We start from the raw sequence: 21,017 nt of genomic DNA on the forward strand, positions 1-21,017 counted from the left end.
CCAGTCTGAATATATTTTGAAAGCTGTACTAGTTATTGTATTTCCAGCAGGTTGATATATTCTCAAATAAATAATTACATCCAGTTGTTGGTGAAAGGCTTAATTCCATATAAAAACACTCATTTAGTGTTGTTCAGTTGGTAGAATGATTGTTTCTATTATGAGGTTAAATTTGGATAACTGACAGTAAACTGTGTGTAGTTTTTGCATCCAAACTCATTTATTGGTATTTTAACTTTTTTTTTCACATAGTTTTGTAATTGTTTGTGCATTTGGAGTTACTCTTAAGTTTCAGTACTTGCAATAACTTAAAGAATTACATGTTAATAAAAAAATAACTATTTAACTAAGTTTTGAAATGTTTATAACCATCAATAAATTTAAAGTACCTCTAGAGATTCACAAAACATTTTAGTCCCAATTTGTAATGCAGCCCTTAATTTTTTATTCCTTTCTCATAATGGATATATTAAAGCAAGTTTGCTTGAAACTTAATAAAAATAATGTCTAGTTTTGGATTTAAAAATTTGATTTTTGAAATTTAAAAACTGCTAAGTCTTTAGAAAAAAACAAATAATTCCTGTTTTGTTAGATTTTAAAATAAGTTTTTTATTGTTGATCACAAACCACCATTATTTACACTTGCACACAGTTTTAACTGGACATGTATTTATTAACATATATCATTTATTGGTTTACCAGTTTCAGGATACAAACTTTAAAGCTGCAAGAATTGAAATTCAATAACCAACAGCCTCTCATGATGGTGCCAGGTCAAGCTAATTAACTATTTTTGTTAACAATATACTTAGTCAAAATCAATTTATCTACAGTAAACCAAGCTTCTCTTCAATAAACAAATTCTTTGATGTATTTGTTGTTTCAAAGTGTCAAATTAGGATTTGAGTCATTAGAACTTTTTTATTGCCTACTGTACTCATTGTTCCTAATTAGGCTTATCTGAAATCCTGCTGTAGAAAAAAAAAACTTTCATAGCTTTCAGTCAAGTGTCATGTAACATAAAACATTTTTATGAATTAAAAGAATGTCTAAAAGTATTAAAACAAACTGTTTCTTGGTCTTCTCTGTAGAAACTGGAGCTAATTACTTTAACATAAAACAATCAATTATTTTTGTAAATCATCATCTTCTATGTTAAACTGCATGCTGTGAACAATACAGGCTATACTAATAAAATTAGAAAAATGGAAGAAATATCACTAGGAGCAAAATTTTAAAAATTATATTCTCAATGAATGAGTTTCTTAGTAAATATACATCTGTGCTTTGGCTTGGGCTTAAATTCTAAAATAAATTGATGTGTACCATTTAAATACAAGACTATTTTGAGCTATGCAGAAACAGAGGTTTGCAAATATTTTGTTTTTCTTTGCAAATTAACCTAAGTAAATGTTAAAGCAGAAAGTATTAGTTTAATTCTGAACACAATTTTTGAAAGAGTTAAAATTATTTTTACTTAAATTTTGAAATTTCATATGCAGCAGTTTTGATATAGTTACAAATCTGCAAAAAATTAAATGTAAAACAAGTTCAGTTCTTAGTAGGAAAATAATTCAGATTAGCCTATGTCCACGTTAACAAAACTCGTGAAATGTCTGGAGTCAGGTAACAAATTTTCGTAATTTAAGAACAGTTTACAGATATTTTATTGCATCTCAAGTACCACTCATTTGTATGAGTGGTACAATACAACATAATGCTACAGTCCATGATACTAAACTTTTATAAACTTACAGTTACTAATTTTGTGGCATATAATTATTCATACACTCTATACTAAAACAACTAAGTTCTTAAATATCTCTAAAGACTTTCCTAGCTTTGAAGCCACGATCAGCATAATCTGCTGGTTCTGTTTTTGTTCGTGCTTGAGGAAATCCAGAGTCTCCCTGAAAGTTGTAAACATAAAGACGGATGATTAATAAAAACATTTAAAACTATAACCTGCATTTTAACCCTATAATCACAATGTACTTTTTAAACTCCTTTCTGCACATTCAAAACTTAACTAAGCCACTCTATCACTTATACATTTCAATTAAATTACTATTATCAAGTGCATTATAATTCAAAGTTTTAATTCCTTTATTTCAAAAGAAACCTTTGAAAAAAACAAACTTGTTCATTTCTGGTGTCACATAACCCACAAGCTATGAAAAATCTCAAACAATCCAGTCACTCTTTTAAATCAGGTAACACCAGTCATGTAAATGTATGTCAACTTGTCATATTGACACTTGAATTTCAAAGTTCTTTGGCTGAATCCAGAAGAAAAAAGTAATAAATTTTGCTAACCTCATTGTCTGATTTTTACTTTAAAGTTAAAAATATTTTTCTTTATCTGAAACTTGTCACATTTCCTTTGCATAATCTCTAAAACTTCATAAATAAATATTAAACATTTTTCATAAAAACTTTATTTTCTCTATACCACAACTGTTTGTTCTAAACAGCTTAAAGCCCTTACCATTATTCATCTATTTATATTTACAATTTTTTGTTTCATTTACTTTGAACCATGTGGCACATGTACAACTTATATTACTGTATAAAATGTAATTAAACTGATCTACAAAGTACAAATCTCTTACTCTTCTTAGTACCAGTATTTTGTAAAATACAGTGAAATAAAAAACCTATAACCCAAGTGCTTCCGAAAGACTTCTTGAAACTGTGCATTTTTCTAACACGGTTATCGTACATTACCTGTGTGTACACAAGTAGCATTTGAAATTACAAAAAACAAAGATTTCTATCACTTAGAATGTTAAGATACTTTTTTCTGCTTGTGTATCATACTTAATAAACCTTGTTGAATTTTTGAAATGGAAGGTGTAACAAAATAATAAGTTACAATACCAATCTCATAAACATCCACTGTAATTTATCAGGCTTCCTAACTAAGCTGTGATTGGAATATCACCCTGAACATCAATGTAGGAAGGCTAACTGGATTATGTAATTCAAAATGAGCACTTGCAATTGGTTATAAACATTTACTTTAAAAGGAGTAGGTATAGTTAAACAAGTATTTCCAAAGATGAAGTTGTGGGTGGAGCCACTGTGACAAGTCTAATAAATATATCCCAGCACAAAGGTAGGACAACCTTTTAACTTTTAAATTGGCAGTTTGGATTTCTCTTTGTTGAAAACTATAGATATTGTACAGGTAGGTAGATTGGTATTTCATGTTTATTGGCACAAAGCTACTGGGCTATCTCTGCCAAACAAGATGTAGTATACTATAATGGTACACGTAAATTAAGGTAAAAATATGTACAATTAAAACCTGTCAGGAAGACTGAAGCATTAAGTTCAAACTTGCTGTCAGTCACCTGAAGTTGGCCTTTCCAGTCCTGGGTTCAGGTTAAAATAAAATTAAAATGTGTAAAAGAAATCATGCTAAAACAGTGTATAGTCCAATAAAACCTTAAGTTAAAAAGACCAATGGCTCTTAAAAATGTAAAAACATGAGTGAGCCAGCCAGTATCACCTATGACACTGGCTAATGTCAAGGGCAAACCTTCCTTAAAAATACATGTAAAATGGTGTCGTCATTCTTGGTTATAATGATGGCATGATAATAAAATATGTATGATTGTGACCTGAGTGCCACACATTGATGCATCAGTACCAGATAAAAGGAAGTGGTAAGTTAAAAAATTGTGACCAATGCATAGTCTAGCCAAAACAACTTCCTCCCTTCGATCTTTACAGAAACAAGATGGTCAAAGAGCTAAAGACGACTTGATTTGAAAAAGCTTATTATTTCATTGCTCACTCCAGGTCGACTGCCAACTGGTGTATAATCAGGTTTTGATAACTGGACCACAGTCCATGTGTGGAACAGGGACAGTAGTGATAGAGCCAGAGCAGATGGACTTTGTCAGCTAGCTCATTCCCATGAATACCAACATGACCCAGTATCCAAAAAAACCTGGACAGAGATAGATGGTAGAGAGAAATGGGCCAGTTTGTTTTAGATATTGATAAGAATAGGATGGTAACTAACATGGAATGATGCCAGGGCCAATAAACAGCTGAGTGAATCAGTACAGATCATACAATTCATATATTGCATAGTATTGATATGATTCAGGGCAGGACAAATGGCATACAATTCAGCAGTGAACACAGAAACTGTAGAGGGAATTTTGTGTGCTATAACTGAACTGTAACAAACCATGGCAGAACCTACAGAGTCACCTGGTTTTGAACCATCCGTATATATGGAAATGTATGGATCACTTGAAAGATGTTCAGTAAATAAAGAGTGATATTTCCATTTAGGAGTACCAGCCTTCCTCAGATGATTCAAAGATAGGTCACAGTTGGGGACAGTAATTAGCCATGGTGGAAGAGGCCAAACTGTTGATACTGCTATGCTATTCAAAGATGTATCCAATTTCTCTGATTGTGCCTGAATACGAAGGTTAAAAGGAACAATGGCAGATTTTCTATTATAGAAAAGTGTGGCCCACTGAGGATTGAAAACACAACCCCAAGTAGGATGCTGCGATAAAGAGCGAAGTTTGGAGGCATACATAAGAGACAGTTGCAAACGGCAAATATAAAGAGGGGGTTTATGGAACTCCACATACAAACTTTGGACAGGAAAAGTACAAAAGGCCCCAGTGCAAAGCCGAAGCCCCTGATGGTGGATAGGATCCAGCATTTTCAGTGCTGAGGTTCTGGCAGAACCATAAACTATATACCCATTGTCAAGTTTGGATCCAATAAGGACACGATAAATTTTAAGCCTGGAATATTGCTCCACTCCCCAAGTGGTGGAAGAGAGGACATGGAGAATGTTCAGTGCTCTTATACATTTGACACTAAGTTCCTTGATGTGGGAAATAAAGTTTAATTTACAGTCAAATATAAAACCCAAGAACTTTGTCTCAGGGACAACAGGAAGTACAGCATCATCAATATGAAGTTCTGGATCTGGATAAATACCCTGTTGGTGGCAGAAATGTACACAGTTTTAGAGAGAGAAAGTTGAAAACCATTTGCTGTGGTCCACTTAAATAAATAATTGATTGCAGTTTGTAGCTGCTGCTCAATAAACCTCATGTTTGATGACTGACATGAGATGTGAAAGTCATCAATGAAAAGACAATTTGCAACTGTAGGGGTTAGCTGTTCACTAATGGCATTAATCTTTATAATGAAAAGTGTGACACTCAGAACATAGCCCTGAAGGACTCGAAGTTCCTGTGGTAAAAAACGTGAAAGTGTTGAGCCAACACGAACCTGGAATCAGCAGTTCATTAAAAAATGCTTAATAAAAAATGGGAAATTGCCATGCAATCCGTATGAGTGAAGGTCTCACAAAATGCCCTATCTCCATGTTGTATCATAAGCTTTCTCTAAATCAAAAAATAGAAACAAGATGTTGTCACTTCAAAAAGGCTTCTTTAACTGATGTTTCAAGGGAAATTAAGTGGTCTATCATGGAGTGTTGTCTTCAGAGTCCACACTAAGTTGGTGAGAGAAGGTTGTTTGATTCAAGGAACCAAAAAAGACGAGCATTAACCACCCTCTCTAAGGTCTTACTGAGACAACTCGTCAAAGCAATGGGATGGTAAGATGAAGGAATCTTTGGATCCTTCACAAGTTTAAGAATAGGGAGTACAACAGCTTGGTGCCAAGCATCAGGAAAGACATTCTCCTGCCATATCCAGTTAAAGACAGCCAGGAGAATAGTAAGAGAGGCATCAGAAAGGTGGCATAGCATCTCATAATGTATATCATCAGGTCAAACTGATGTATTGCCAGACCAATGAAGTGCAAGTTTGAGTTCTACCAGTGTAAGAGGGTGAATATAGTCACAGGGATGATCAGTCACAAAGGAAAGAGGCAGATGTTCAACTCGTGTTTTAATAGCTAAGAAGGAAGGAGCTGGGTTTGAAGAGCTAGATACATGAGAGAAACATTCACCAAAAGTATTGGCAATGCTCTGAGCATCAGCAACTTCATGGCCATTGAATATTAAGATGGAGATGGGGATAGAAGTATACCATCCATTCACCTTCCAGATATTGTCCCTATGACTTTTAAACTGGTGGTTGAAGAAATGCTGGAGGTAAATTTAATCCAAGATTCCTTCTGGCTTTGACAACTAACTTGCCAAGCCTGTGCATGGGCTTGCTGAAATGCAATGAGGTTTGTAAGTGTGGGATATCTATGAAATTTATCCCAAGCACATTTCTGAGCTTTTTGTGTTATAGAAAGAGCAGAATTCCACCAAGGGTAGGGAGGTTGAGGCTTTGGGGATGCACTGAGCAGCTGCTTGGACAATACAGTTAGCTACTGCTGCTACACAATCATCTACCAATGATTTACATAAAATGGCAGGATAAAGTTCCAAGAGAGCAGTGAAAGAGAGCCAGTTGGCCTAGTTGAACTTCCACTGAGGCACACGGGTCAGGTGGCACTGACCACGGCCAATCTCTCTTAATATGATAGGAAAATGATCACTACCCTGTGGATTGATGTCAACTACCCAAGTGAAAAGCTAAGGGGAGCAGATAGAAAGATCTATAGCAGTAAATGACTGACTGGGTGCATGAAAATAAGTGTAAGAGCCAGTATTGAAGAGAGGGGAGCTGCGATTCAGGAGCATATGCTCTATAGCACGACCTCTCACATCAATACTAGAACCACCCCCCAGAAGGGATTATGCCCATTAAGATCCCCAAAAATTAAAAGGAGGGTTAGCAGTTGCTCAATAAGGGCATCAAAGTCTGAGGGATGATAATTTTTTTCAGGGGTAAGGTACAGGGAGCAAACAGTGATGGTACGACCCAAGAAGATACAGATAACTACAGCCTCCAAGAACGTATTCAATGACAAGGACAACGTGGGCACATGCTGATCAACCAGCAGTGCTACTCCCCCATGTCCTTGTCCTACACGACCTGTCATTTCAATGCAGGAGTATTGTCAAATTCTGACTGTATTAGTAGGTTTTAAAAATATTTGCTGTAAAGAAAGACATTTGGGATGATAAAAGTCAATCAAATCCTTGATGTCATTCACATTTGATTGAAAACCTCAACAGTTCCATTGGATTAGCATGGCCATTTTTCTTTATTTTGGAGGAGAATTTGGCATGGAGACCTTCTGCTTGCAACACAACTTTTTTCTTTACTGGATATAGGTTGGTCACTCTCTAGTGATCCTGCTCTGGCATTTTGGGCATTAAGACAGGGAGACCCCATGGAAACACCTGGGCTTGAACAAGGTGAAGCTGGGCAATGACTGGAAGATGTGGTAGGGATAGAGATAGAAATAGATACTGATTCATTAACTTTGTTGATTTTGGAGAGTACTAGATTAAGATGCTCTGTTAAGGATTCTGTAGGATGCATGGAAAGGTCTGTCTGGACTCCCACTGTAGTTGTGGAATGGATTACAGCAGCATAAGTCCAAGATGGAAGTGGGAATAGTAATTTCCCGAGCCTCTGGATAAGTAATATTATCAACTGTCTTGAGACATTGTACTTCTTTCTCTTTCACCCATTTAGGGTAAATAGTAAAATAGGAAAAATGTGGACCATTACAGTTAATATAATGCAGTTCTAGTTGGCATTCAAAATCATCATGGTCTTTACCAGCACAACAGGCACATGTTAAGAAACCATGGCAAGATGTTTTTGAGTGACCAAATCGTTGACAATTAAAACATCTAAGAGGGTTAGGAATATAAGATCGTACCTTACAATTCAGATATCCTGCCTTTATTTGTGTAGCAGGACATGATGTTGTAAATGTTAATATTAGAACATTTGTCAGCTCCATAATCCTGTCTCTACAAGTAAACATTCGGCACACAGATGTAACACCTTGGCTGGTGAAACCTGCGAGGATATCTGACTCTGGAATGGTCTTTAAATTCCTCTTAACTATAACTCCTCTGGAAGAATTCAAAGTAGAATGAGGAGTAACCTCAATGGGTATATCTCCAATGGCCTTCGACTTCAAAAGGAGTTTGGAATGTTGTGATGAAGCTGTTTCCACTAAAATGGCTCCAGACCATAATTTTTTTTTACCAATTTAAGTGAGCCAGCAAGCACTTCTAAACCCTTCTGAATTAAAAATGGAGACATCTGCCCTAAGGGTTTTTCAGTTAAAAAAGTATAATTAAAAACTGCAGGACAGATTCAAGTTGTGAGTTTGACTGTACAGGGTCACCAATGGTTGTTTGCCAGTAGTTGGATTTTTCTCTATGCTGTCATATTTGTTGTTGTTTTTTTTTTATTTGAGGAGTTTCCATAATAAGAAAAAGAACAGTTTGGTGCCCACTGACCCCACCCACTATGGAGCCTATGAGGGGACACACTACAGTACCCCAATACCTCCTGTCTACAGGAATTCAAGACCAAAGTGGTGTGTTGGAGTTTGACACCTCAACCACCAGGATCTTCTCCTCCCCTTCATGGGTCATCACACATGGCAAACACACAGGTGGATGATTGGATCCCAGAGGAGGTAAACTGAAAGTACAGAACCTTCTCTGGGAGGTCCCCTCACCACACACAGGAATCCACATTGAAGGGAGATGTTGTACAGTCAAATCTCAATTATGCAGACTTGCTGGGACTCATGAAAATAGCAGGATAATCAAAAATATGAATATTAATGAAATATAACTGAACAAAAACAATTATGCAATCATACTTTGATATTTACAGATAAAAAGTTGGCTACAGAAATCTGAACTGTTGCAAAGTCAACAATTCATCTAAGCTGCATAATTTGAACAGGTTCAACATTGTTCTGCCTTTCCATCCAAGAAAAGTACTTTCTGAAAACATCTATTGCTTCTGTGTTTGAGACTGGCTTCTCCTCAGGTTTGCTCTCATCTTCCTTCTTGTCAGAATTTCTGACAATGGTGGCTAAGACTTGTGATGTAGTCTGGAGCTCATGTTTGGCATTGAGTTGATCTTCTACATCAAATGTAGTTGGGTCTTCATCATTCCCAACTTGATCTAACATTTCCTTCACTGTTTCAGCTAAGTCACTTGTGGCTCTTGCACATTTGGCTGGTTGTTACTATGATGGATTTGCAAATTCTTGAAAGCCTTGAATATACTGATTCATGCCTTCCTCCCAGGCATTGGATGGCAAATAAAATTCATCTTTTACAGTGTAGCTTTATAATTTCTTTAAAACTATGTGATAAAGCAAGGTTATGAGCACAAATTATATTCTAAAGGAACTTTCTCTTATATCGGTTCTTTATTGCTTGAAGGACTCCTTTATTCATCTGTGAATTAAGGATGTTGTGTTAGAAGGAAGAAGCATACAGGTAACAGAAATATTACAGCTTTTGAGCTCATCAGAAAGAGCAAAATTATTGTCAATTAGCAAAAGACCTTTTGGAAAATGGATGTTTTGAAAACACTTTAGGTGTTTCATTGCTGACACAAATTCTTACCTAAACCATTTGGCAAAAATCTCAAGTTCTTCCATGTATTTTTCTGAGACTTATAGATTACAGAGCATTCATGTTTACATTCTTGAAACTTCTGACTTCATGAATTTTCCAATTAGAACAAGTTTTAGTTGGAGGTTCCAGTACTATTCATACATCCAATCACACAGTTAAACAATCCTCTGATTTTTTTTATCCAGGTGCAGATTTTTCACAGTTTTAGGTTTTTTGTGGTTAAGCATTTCCACACAAGCTCATTCTCATTGTCATTGTAGATTTATTCAGGGTTCAAACCTTTTTCTTCAATCATCTCATGCAGCCTCTGTAACAGTGATTCAACACTTTTTTCTGCTACTGAAAGTCTTCCACCTTAAATGCTGAGGTTCCTTATGCCATGTTGATGTTTAAAATTTTCTAACCACCCTAACAATGGTTTAAAGGTTTCATAATCAACTAACTCCACAGCATTCAACTAACTAGAGAAATGTTTACATTTCTCTTGAACATGGGGCCTGAAATTTGTCTCTCATTTGAGCTTTGCTGACCAAGTCAAGAATACAAGGCTTTATCCAGTTGGTAATCATTAACAACTTTAAGGACTTTCACTGCAGTCCTTCACTTGTCTCAAGTTGTCAGTGAATTCCATGATTTTGTCTTTGTTCTTTTTTGTATATCAAAGATCTGTTACTTGCTGACACCATTTTCAAGTGCTATATTAGTTCCTTTTCATTAAACATGAAAGAATTGATTGCTTGTATTTATTCAGGAGAACATATTGATTTCACTTCATAGGCATCGTTGTATTAGATTTTGGTGTTTACATTACTATTTACACAATCCACACTGATCAAACTAAGTAGTCATGTGTGGCATTCCCCATAGCAACAAAAAACTATTAAAAGACAAAACATAGCTTAATGCACACACATGCTACACACTCTGCACACATATTGTCAATGCAAAATTAAACAAAAAGTAAACAATTTTTTACAAATATTATGACCCCTTTTCACTCCTAAGAGTTTTCACAATAATGGTTTATCAATAATCATTAAAACCTAAAACCAGAGAGAAGTCTGGATAATCAAGGTTCAACTGTTACCTCAGCAAACTTAAAGATGATACAACATATAACACAAAAAATTGAAATTTAGTAATGGTTTCATATACTTTTGAATCAAGAAATTAAATAATAAACTACAATTTGATTTCAAATTTATTAACAAACATTCATAAAACAGTGGTTTGATAAAATCTTGAACATAAATCAACAAAATGATGATATGCACTATGACCCCTACCCATATGGAAAGAGGTAACAAAAAAGAAAATTTTCTATTAGAAGAGTTGTGAGGAAGATATGATATAAAAAAATAAGTAGGTTAAGGGACTAACTGAATTGAATTTCTTGGAAAGTCAACATTAGTATTTATATTTCAGGAGTAACCCAAAACTGTAATCTAAACACATGTTGGAAATTTTCAAATTTCAAACCCCAATATGAAGTCAAAGGCTTTTTTTTTTTTTTTTGAAGCTCTTAAGACCAGATACATGGATATAATAAAAACTGGCATGAAGACATAAGTAATTGCATAGACATTAATATATATATTACATATATTACAGATTTTTGCAATTTTGGTACTGGGATCTCTAGGAATCAAGGAGGTTAGGGGAAAGTCTCATAACTGATTGTGCCAGTAAAATGATCATAACACAAATTTTGCAAAATGTTTTAAGTAGCTGCTGTTTCCCATTTATTTTAACCAGTAAATTATTGGTGAACTATAATTTCCTTGTCTGTATTTATACATATGAAAATTTCAGAAATAATTTCCTATACTACAGGATACAAATGACTGCTCAAACAGGGTTTAAATAAGGGCATAAAAACAGCTAGTGTATGCATTTCTTTTTCATCCAGAAAACAGTTTTTTTAAAATATCAATGTTTTATCCATTTTCTTTATATTATTTGGGCCCAGCAAGGCCAGGTGGTTAAGGCATTCAACTCATAATCCAAGGGTCATGGGTTCAAATCCCCATCACACAAAACATGCTTGCCCTTTAAGTTGTGGGGGCATTATAATGTGATGGTCAATCCCCCTATTCATTGGTAAAAGAACAGCCCAAGAGTTGGCAGTGGGTGATGATAACTAGCTGCCTTCCCTCTAGTCTTACACAACTAAATTAGGGACAGCTAGTGCAGATAGCTCTCATGAAGCTTTGCATGAAATTCCAAACAAAACATTTTTTTAATATGGGCTGGCTTTCTTTAATTTTTTATGAGCTAACTACATAAACAAACATTTTTTTTAAATATAAATAGGTTAATAGTTTATAAACTTACAGGGACAACAGCTTTGCGAGTAGAATAGTAATACACACTTCCATGCTTTGTCCAATCCTTTAAAAAGAAAACATGTATTAATATAGTGAGAATTCTATTCAGGATAGCATTACACAGAATTCACAAACACTTTTACAAATAACTATTACATAAATACAAGTCATATTTATCGTTAAAGTACATTAAAAAATAATTAAGCACTATACTACACAAGTATGTTCACTTAATCAGTAAATGTAGATTCTGTCAAATTTCACTTTAAAATACAATAATCTCGCTTGACCAGTAAAGTTATTCTTTCTCAAATTTCTAACCAGTTACATAGACACTTGATACATCATATCAAAATAATTTTGAATAGACAATTCAGCAAGTCATGACAACCACAGATGATACACAGTCATAAAAAGATGGAATGTATCAGAACTACATTTTAACACTGTTTGAAGTTTCACAGGTAGAGTGACACCACTGAAAATTGATAACTTTTAGAAAGGTGTGTAACAGCCCATTCTTAAACAAAATATTCATGTACTCAGATCATAATGCAGAGGTTAAAACTTAACACTTTCCCAGTTTTCTCAGAAAATGAAGCTTCGTTAGAGGAAATGAGCAGTAAATCTGTACATGAAATTAACATATTATTGCTCATTTCCCTCACATTTGTGGGAAATCAATCCAAAACATCAATATTCCTCACCTATATGGAGAATTAAATTTTCTTACTTGATTTCTCAAAATCAAGTTTTCTGAGGGAAATCATTAAAATGTGAGGGAAAGTGAAGAAAAAAGTTACTTTCCCATGACAGAATTTAACTTTTGTGGAACAATTCACCCACTGCAATGGCACCAGCAACATCAAAGAAAGAGATCTCCAACAAGTCACCCCAGCTATGACAAGAAAAATGTGGTATCTTATAACATGCGAAAATATAAAAGCAAAAAATAGTCAGTAGCAAAAGCCATGCACACATCCCAGACAACAGTATACAATATAATCAAGAAGGATCTCAGTCTGGAAAAGCAACACAAATCCCATTCAAATAAAACTGTTTATATGACATATCTATTCAACTTTGCATACTTAAAGTAGCTAGAGAGTAAAATAAGTATCCATATGTTATTCCATATGATGACATACAACTAAACAGCAGCATCTGTAGATTACTCTGACCACCCTATTGAAAAAGGTACAAGAAAACATCTTTGTATATCAAGCAAGGACAAGTGATCCATTTCAGACTTGACAAAGAGTCCTTCTCAATGAAAACAATGCTGCAAGGCTATTTTTGAGCTGCACAATAATCAGGCAAAGCAGAGGTGCACAACATATGGCCCATGGGCTTAATTCAGTCTACCAGTTTATACAAAGTTGAATTTGTTCTTTTTATTCTTATATAAATATTTTTGTCTGTTACTAAATTTTAAACTTTCCTGCATCACAATTTAAAACATTTTGTTAAAAGTCTTTATAGTTAATAGAAAATGAATAGGGCCCAAATATTTCATGGAGATGAAATATTATGGCTACTCAAGTCTCAATCACATTTTAAATTGGTCCCAATAAAAATGAGAAAGTTCACCCCTGATGTATAGTATGGCAAAGTAGGCTATAAAGCATCGTAATATAACTCAGCCCCTGCACTATTATGTTTTGTTTTTACCACATAGTCTCTTCAATTTCATTACCAAACAGAATGAGATCACTAATTAAACCACTTGTAAATTGTCTACTTCCAGTATTAAACAGGTTTTTCTCCAATACACACTTTGTCATTTTTGGTTTTATCTTACCAAACAACTCAGCCATTTTAGTATCAGTTCTTACTGTAACACTCTTAACATTTTCATGACACACACACACATATTTATTTATTTATTTATTTCACTCTTACAACAAGCATCTTTTGGGTTCTTTTTTATTAGCTCTTCATTGCAAAATATTTTGCAACTATTTTTAAAACCAAATTTAAGTATACTGCTTAAATTTTGTTTTATCTTTTATACTAAATACCTTGTTATATTTTTACTCAATTCTATATGAACAAAATCCTTAACAAATATACAAGATACATAACTGGATTAAATGCTACAATGACAAAGGCCTCACAAAAAATATACCAAGTAAATCTTCAAAGACTGATACAATATCATCAGACAATCACAAAGCATGAGGCCTCGAAACAGACAAGAATATTCTTTCGACATCAACTTCATTTTTGCATCTCCTGGAAAAGGATTCAAACATGGAACTTTTTGCATGTCATATGAATACTCTAATAACTCAGCTACATAGTCAATCCACTAGGCACATTTGAAAAAGTCAAACAACCATGTTTCTCCTCCTATATAACAAGGTGTTCATCCTTAGTCAGTACTTCAAGGCTGTGCGATGACTACTGTACTTTTCATTGTGTTAGACTCATATTTACCTTTCTTGGACTAAATGGTTCTCATTACATTGCTCTTAAGGTAATTTTTAAGAAATTGAACAAATATACAAGGAATCCAAGATAAACAACTGATCAGTGTTTTTATTTCAGTTTTGTTTTAAATTTAAAACAATTGTTGTATATAAGTACATGCTTACATTTGAATTGTACTTCAGATAATAGTACCCAGCATAAAGAGTGGTGAGAGCCATCAGGGATTTTGGAAGCCAGAAACGTATAATCCATGCTTTTGTAGGTCCCTAAAAATAATAATGTTAGTAAATACTGGATAATAAGTCTTTGTAAAAATTCAAATAAAAAAAATTGTTATATCTAAGAATGAGCTCTGGATCAAGACAACTAACATAACTTTTCTTTTGTGGAAGGGAATAATAATTATATTAAGATAATAAATGTTGATATGTTAAATGTACATTAACATTATTCACTCTTATTCCAAATTAACAGTTTGTAATTATTTATTACTACAACTTACAGCTCACACTTGCCAGAAGTTAAATACTTCATATCTAGTGATATACAGTGATCACAATCAACAGCAACTGAATGTTTTACTTGTTTGCGGATAAGATCAACTGATACGACTAAAAAAAAGGTTACTTTTTACAATTACCATCATGAAGTACTTAGCTCATTTTTAAAAATTTGATCTACATTTTACACAATTCTACTTACACATGCACATCAGAAACATGAGGAAAAACAGTTTGACTTGTCAACTTCAAATGTTGCAAATGAAACATTTTGTAAATTGCGAGTCAAATCAAAATAAAAAGTGTAACCTGTACTTAAAAAATAAAAAGTACCTGGTACTTAGTACTTATCCCACTTGTGTATTGTTGTACTATAAGTTGATAAATATCATTTTTACCATCGATAGTGGTGCATTGAATGTATGATCACTGATGCACAATAATCAATGTACCATGCATATATGCTTGTAAAAGATACATTTATTTAGCTATCAGAAATCTAGATAATAAAATAAACTTACATCACTCAAGGATATTCTATCAGAAAGATTACCCTTCTTCATATAAAGTTCCATTTACTTGTGAATTAGTTTCTTAATTTAATCCATGCAGTGTGTTCACTTTCACTTGTCATAACTAAAGAAATATGGATGAACCATGCAATCCCATTCAGGAAAGTCAACTAAAAGGATGACATTCTTCAAACAAAGTGAAATACAGGGAATGTAATGTTTCCAATCTTAGCTACATTTATACCATGTGACTGGTAGTCTGTGAACACTGTATTGAAGGGACTACTGAACTATACTAGAATGTTACATGTACTGGATTCTGTAACTGTACAAGTTTTATAAATGCATGCACAAGCAATGTACATTGGCTGTTATATACAACCATATAAATTTCTCAAGGTATATAGATACATGTATATATTCTAAAATAAATATTTCTTATAGTTATTATATTCAACCTTCCTCCCCTGCCATACTAAGGCAGGTTATGGGTTTACTGCAACTGGCCAGATTTCCTCTTAAGAGTAACATTCTGCACTCTCTACAATATAAAAAAAGTGTGTTAATTAACAATTACAAGTTAATTATATTAATATGCCTTTTCTCTGATGAAGTTTGAGTTGTGACACTTCTATGGCCCTTTTCAACTGTGAAGACCGTAAACTCTGATGTACCTCCACTGCTGCACACTTTATCTGAAACTATATATTTTCTAAATAAAACTTATTGCTATAAACTTTCTGCTTCACTTTCGGCTCAAACTGCCATCTCCTGTTCACATAATTCTTGCCATTTCTAGTTATAGCCGGCTTCAATGATAGCTAACGTACCTGCAGTATCTATAAAATTTGCAACTACATGATGTTGCCTCAATTCAACATCTACTATAAACCATCACAATGATTCCTAATCTGATGCTCAAAACTGAGCTTGGTGCTATCTATTCAACTATGGATTATAGATCTGTTGTGGAAGATAACCTAGACATTTATATGTTTTAGATCTTTTTTGTAACATGGCCAAAATTTATCATGCAGTGGTAAAAAAAACTCTAATCCTGTCAGCAGCATCATTTACAAAAGAACAGGAACCTTATATTTAAACAACATGAATATAGTTATAAAAATAAACTAATAATCACAATGATACATGTTGTGCATGCCATGTAAATATATAATTACATCAATGGGCTGCACACAGCTATATGTGTGTGCATGTAGTAGAGTATAAGGCTCCATGTGAACCACAGACTACAGTCAGCCAATTGGTGTTAACAGCTTTCCAGCTAAAATTATTTGTTAAGAAGTCAAATAAACTTAAAACCTATCCAACATACTAATACCGTTAAGGTTTTACTGCAATACTCACCAACATTTCTGCCATGAGCTGGTAGAACAATATTAAATAATAATAAAAAATAGCAAATGGGTAATTCTATTATGAATCACTTAAGTGATTTATGATATATGTATGCATGTGCATATATGCACACACACACACATATCACTTTAATAAGAAAAAGCTTATAAACACATTTGAATAAGAATATAACCATCAACTTTTGGTATCCTATTATGCACTGATCAACTCTGACTAGTTTTGTTCCTTTACTACATGAAAAAATTCAAGAGATCAGAATGAGTGAAGAGATTAACTCACAAAGTGATACTTGATTTAAGTCAGGATTAATCTATCAATAGAAAGCAACTTAGCTCTGAATTTTTCTCTAAAGTGGAGAAAAAAAGTGGACAATCTTCATAGGGTCAATATGTTTGTTTGGTACAATGAAAAGATTCAAATACATATAAACTTAAAATTTACATGTAACAAGGTCAAATTTAGATACAAAGTTATTTGATAGTATAATTTTCTTTCAATACTAAACATCTCAATAGTTTGATTGTAATTTGATGTGTGTGTGTTTAGTTGCTTAACTGTTTTCAAATGTGTTGGATAGGTTTATATATGTATAAAATTGTATTTACTATGAATTTTTTCTGCATGTTTTCTAGAAGATGATATTAGAATTCATCTATACCTTTCAGTTAAAAAATTATGCCATAATTTGGTTTAGAAAATGTATCTTCACACTGAATAAAAAATAAATTACTTTGATTTTAATTATTTATTATTGAAGAATAAGTACTATATTCATACAATTATTAAGAAGTAGAAGTTAACGAAACTCATGTTCCCTACACTCATAGACTTAAACCTAAAATTTACATTTGGCAAAACTTACAAAATTACTGTAGATTAGAAACCATCCAAAACATTTTACACAATGCTACAACAGCAGCTATATTTCATTAGCACACATCAATTTATTAATTCTATCTTAACACATCTAATTTAAGAGAAGATTTTTGGTACAAAATCAAATATTTACCACCTAACCTAACTGAGTGACAAAATATTCTTTACTTTGGGTAATATAAGAAAATATAACTTTAATACTCCATATAATGATCTCACATTTACAACTTCCCAAAGAGTGTCTGGTGGTTAGGGAGTTGACTGAAAATCTTAAGACTGCAGGTTCAAATCCCTATCACATAGAACATGCTCATCCTTTAGCCATAGGGTATTATAATATGATGTTCTATCCCACTATCAGTTGGTAAAAACAGCTCAGGAGCTGGTAGTGTTGACTAGCTGACTTCTCTCTAATCTATAACTGCTAAATTAAGGATGGCTGGCCAGCACTGATAGCCTTCATGTAACTCTTTGTGAAATTCAAACACACCTAACAAACCTTTCAAATTTTCTCTCTCTGATAAATTCCTATCTTAGACAAATAGTCTAAAGTGTTTCTATCTTTTGCAGCTGGGCATGCACTGACTTCAGCCTAAAAACCTTTTGAAAATGTCTGTTGCACAAAGTTGATTCCATGCAAGAAAACACTGTGCACCTCTCTTCATGTTAACAAAAAATGTGTATAGCAATATTTCTTATTACATTTATTCTGCATTTGTAGAATTTGTTTTATTCTTTCTTATAATACTAAGATATGGCATCAAATACACTGTTTTCTCGCAGTATAATTATTACAAGTTTAATACTATATTCTAAACGTATTTAAAAATTTAATATGTATTAAAATATTCAAAATTACTATACATACACAATCCACAGAAAATATACCACTGGAACAGCATGCCACACAGCAGTCAAAAAGAATTTTCAATGGTAAATTTCGTAAAATTCATCCCTGTTTGATTACCTCACGTAACTAACGGTACACAACTCTTTTTGGAACTTAGACGCTGTGCAAAGTGACTCTAACTTACCAACTACACACCTGTAGTGTAGGAATATACATAGTAAATATTTAATAAGACAAGATAAGCATGTTAAAAGCAAAAACAAACGATCTCTTATTCTTAAATCCAACTTGTACAAATACTAAACAAAAAAAGTAAAATAAGCAATACAACGAATGCAAAGTATCGTACGATTGCTGGTGCAAGAAGCGACTCGAGGGCATTCCATGGCTTACTATAAAACCGTCTTATAGGATTCCTCAACTCTCTTTCCAACTCGGGAACACGTCGGGGTTCATTAGGTGAAAGCTCTTGATCTTTTAACCATTTCTTCCGCCATTCTCTATCTGCATCAGTATAATCACCTACTAACCGTTCTCTTTCATGAGAAAAACGACCTTCAATATTAACAGGTTTGACACCACCAGTATCTGAGCTCGCGCCCGTCTGTGCCATCTTGCGACAATATTACTATTAAAGCGTCACCTGTAAAAATATCTTTGTCTCAGTCCTAGCCATGATATTTTTCAAATTATAATCTGAATAAATTAACCAAGATTTATCTAAGCTTATTTTTAGTTTTGTAAACGTTTTATCCAGATAGAACTTCCTGTGGTGTGAGAAAATTATTTTGATTTTCTTCTCTTTTTGTTCGCTCTAAATACATTTAGATTTCGCAAAGTATGCGTTCGAGAAAACCATTAAATTGACCTTACATTTGTTTAAAACTACACGAGGATCATCTGCACTAGCCGTCCCTAATTTAGCAATGATAAACTAGAGGAAATGCAGCTAGTCAATACTACCTGCCACCAACTCGTAGGCTAATTCTTTTAGTAACGAATAGTGAGATTCACCGTCATATTATAAAATGGCACAGCTGAAAGGGTAAACATGTTTAATTTGATGGCAATTCGGACCCGTGACCCGGAGATTGCGAGTCATAACAGGCGTGTTCCTTTATTATCATTAAAAGTTGATTATATTTGTTGCCACCTTGGGACAACACTTTTTAATACTCGTCCCCAGAAATGGGAAAATATAAAGTCTATATATCAATTTAAATTACTTCATAAACTTTAAAAATGTTAATTGTGTTACATTCTTGATTTCACTCAGAGCCCAAGCTCTGCGATAAATATATCTCCCATTGCAAAAAATAATTGTTGAACATTTCTATCATGCTAAGAGCCGCTCAACAATAACACAAGGTAAATCTGCATTTCTATTCTTCAAATTATATCACATGTTAAAATGTAAATGATAGTTTGATTAATTCGTATGAGTTTAGTGTAGAATGGTATGCTAGCGAGATGCAATTATGCATCAATATGATTCATGCCTATTTACCAATTATTTTAAAAGTGGATGTTGAGGTTTCCCTGCGTGTGTAGTTTTCTAAACGCAGCGCTGGAATTGACCGTAAGCGGATGGACATTATAATTTGCAATATATATCATAAATATCTTTCACTACCCATGAAGCGCCTCCAAACTGTAGTGTCTTTCAGTTGTCGAGAGGTTGCGGCCCCTCCTGCGTTATAATAACACTGATGAGTCATGTGTTAGCGCGTGTTAATCTGTGTAAATGCGAGGTTTCTCATAAAATAATGAACATTGAGATTAGTCAGTCTGAAATGTAAAAAATCTAATAGAAGTGATCATACAACATAAGTAAGAACTGCTAGTACGCACATTTTCTTTGTGTTTCATTGTTTAATAAAGATCGTGCATTTTGTTCTATATTAATCTCGTTATTCTGTTTAACATTAATTCAGATATATAATAATTTTAGTATTACTCTATGATCCATATACTTAGTGAACATTCAGTTATTTAAAAACCTATCCAATAATTTTAACGATAATTCAATTCACCACAATGAGCTAGTCAAATGATAAATATCAATTAAACTTCTCAAGGTAAACTCACATTGGAAATAAGTTTCGTCATCAGACCGAAAATGTAGAGATTTTCCTGACTAGTGTGTTTGAAGGAGAAGTGTGCAGAAATACTTTAGTGCAAGTGATTGATACTTTATGTTTCTTTTACGGAAGTTTGTTCACCATCTATGATAACAATGTGGTTCTTTAAAAAATGAAAAAAAAACTATTTTCTTTCTCTCTTGATGTATGAAGGTTAAATGTTTAACATAACAAAATTTTAAAAGATTTTTCAAATATATGAATTTCTTATACAGGAATTTCGTTTTATGCAGTACTAGCCTAATTTGTGTGCTAATTACACACAATGTGATTGTCAAACTTATATATTCTAATCGGGTGAGAATCGCAAAATAACAGGAGGATCACCAGAAAATTGTTGTTGTTGTTTTTTAATTAAGCACAAGCTACACAATGGGCTATCGGTGCTCTGCCCACCACGGATATCGAAACCCGGTTTTTAGCGATGTAAGTCCGCAGACATACCCATGAGCCACTGGGGGGCCCAGAAAATTGTTTACATAACAAAGTAGGAATAGTCTTTACTTCGACTGAGTACGAA

The 21,017-nt window shown here is 33.6% G+C and overlaps 1 protein-coding gene across 1 annotated transcript; it reads right to left on the bottom strand.

The window, feature by feature from the left end:
- Positions 1-1,640: 1,640 nt before the first annotated feature.
- On the bottom strand, positions 1,641-18,991 carry ND-B17 (NADH dehydrogenase (ubiquinone) B17 subunit). The gene is made up of 4 exons (XM_076490928.1): positions 18,706-18,991; positions 14,403-14,504; positions 11,813-11,869; positions 1,641-1,910 (listed from the first exon to the last, which is right to left on the bottom strand). Exons 1-4 carry the CDS (start codon positions 18,967-18,969, stop codon positions 1,815-1,817), a joined length of 519 nt encoding a protein of 172 aa, XP_076347043.1. The 5' UTR covers positions 18,970-18,991; the 3' UTR covers positions 1,641-1,814.
- Positions 18,992-21,017: the final 2,026 nt, after the last annotated feature.

The sequence above is a fragment of the Tachypleus tridentatus genome, chromosome 2 (assembly GCF_004210375.1).
Source record: "Tachypleus tridentatus isolate NWPU-2018 chromosome 2, ASM421037v1, whole genome shotgun sequence".
Lineage (NCBI taxonomy): Eukaryota > Metazoa > Arthropoda > Merostomata > Xiphosura > Limulidae > Tachypleus > Tachypleus tridentatus.

Excerpts from the sequence above, each read along its gene's own strand:
- ND-B17 (XM_076490928.1), bottom strand. The coding sequence starts at position 18,969 with ATGGCACAGACGGGCGCGAGCTCAGATACTGGTGGTGTCAAACCTGTT. Across the intron at positions 11,870-14,402 it reads ATCTGAAGTACAATTCAAAT|GATTGGACAAAGCATGGAAG; the intron begins GTAAGCATGTAC and ends TTCTTTTTAAAG. Across the intron at positions 1,911-11,812 it reads CTCGCAAAGCTGTTGTCCCT|GGAGACTCTGGATTTCCTCA; the intron begins GTAAGTTTATAA and ends TACAACTTTCAG.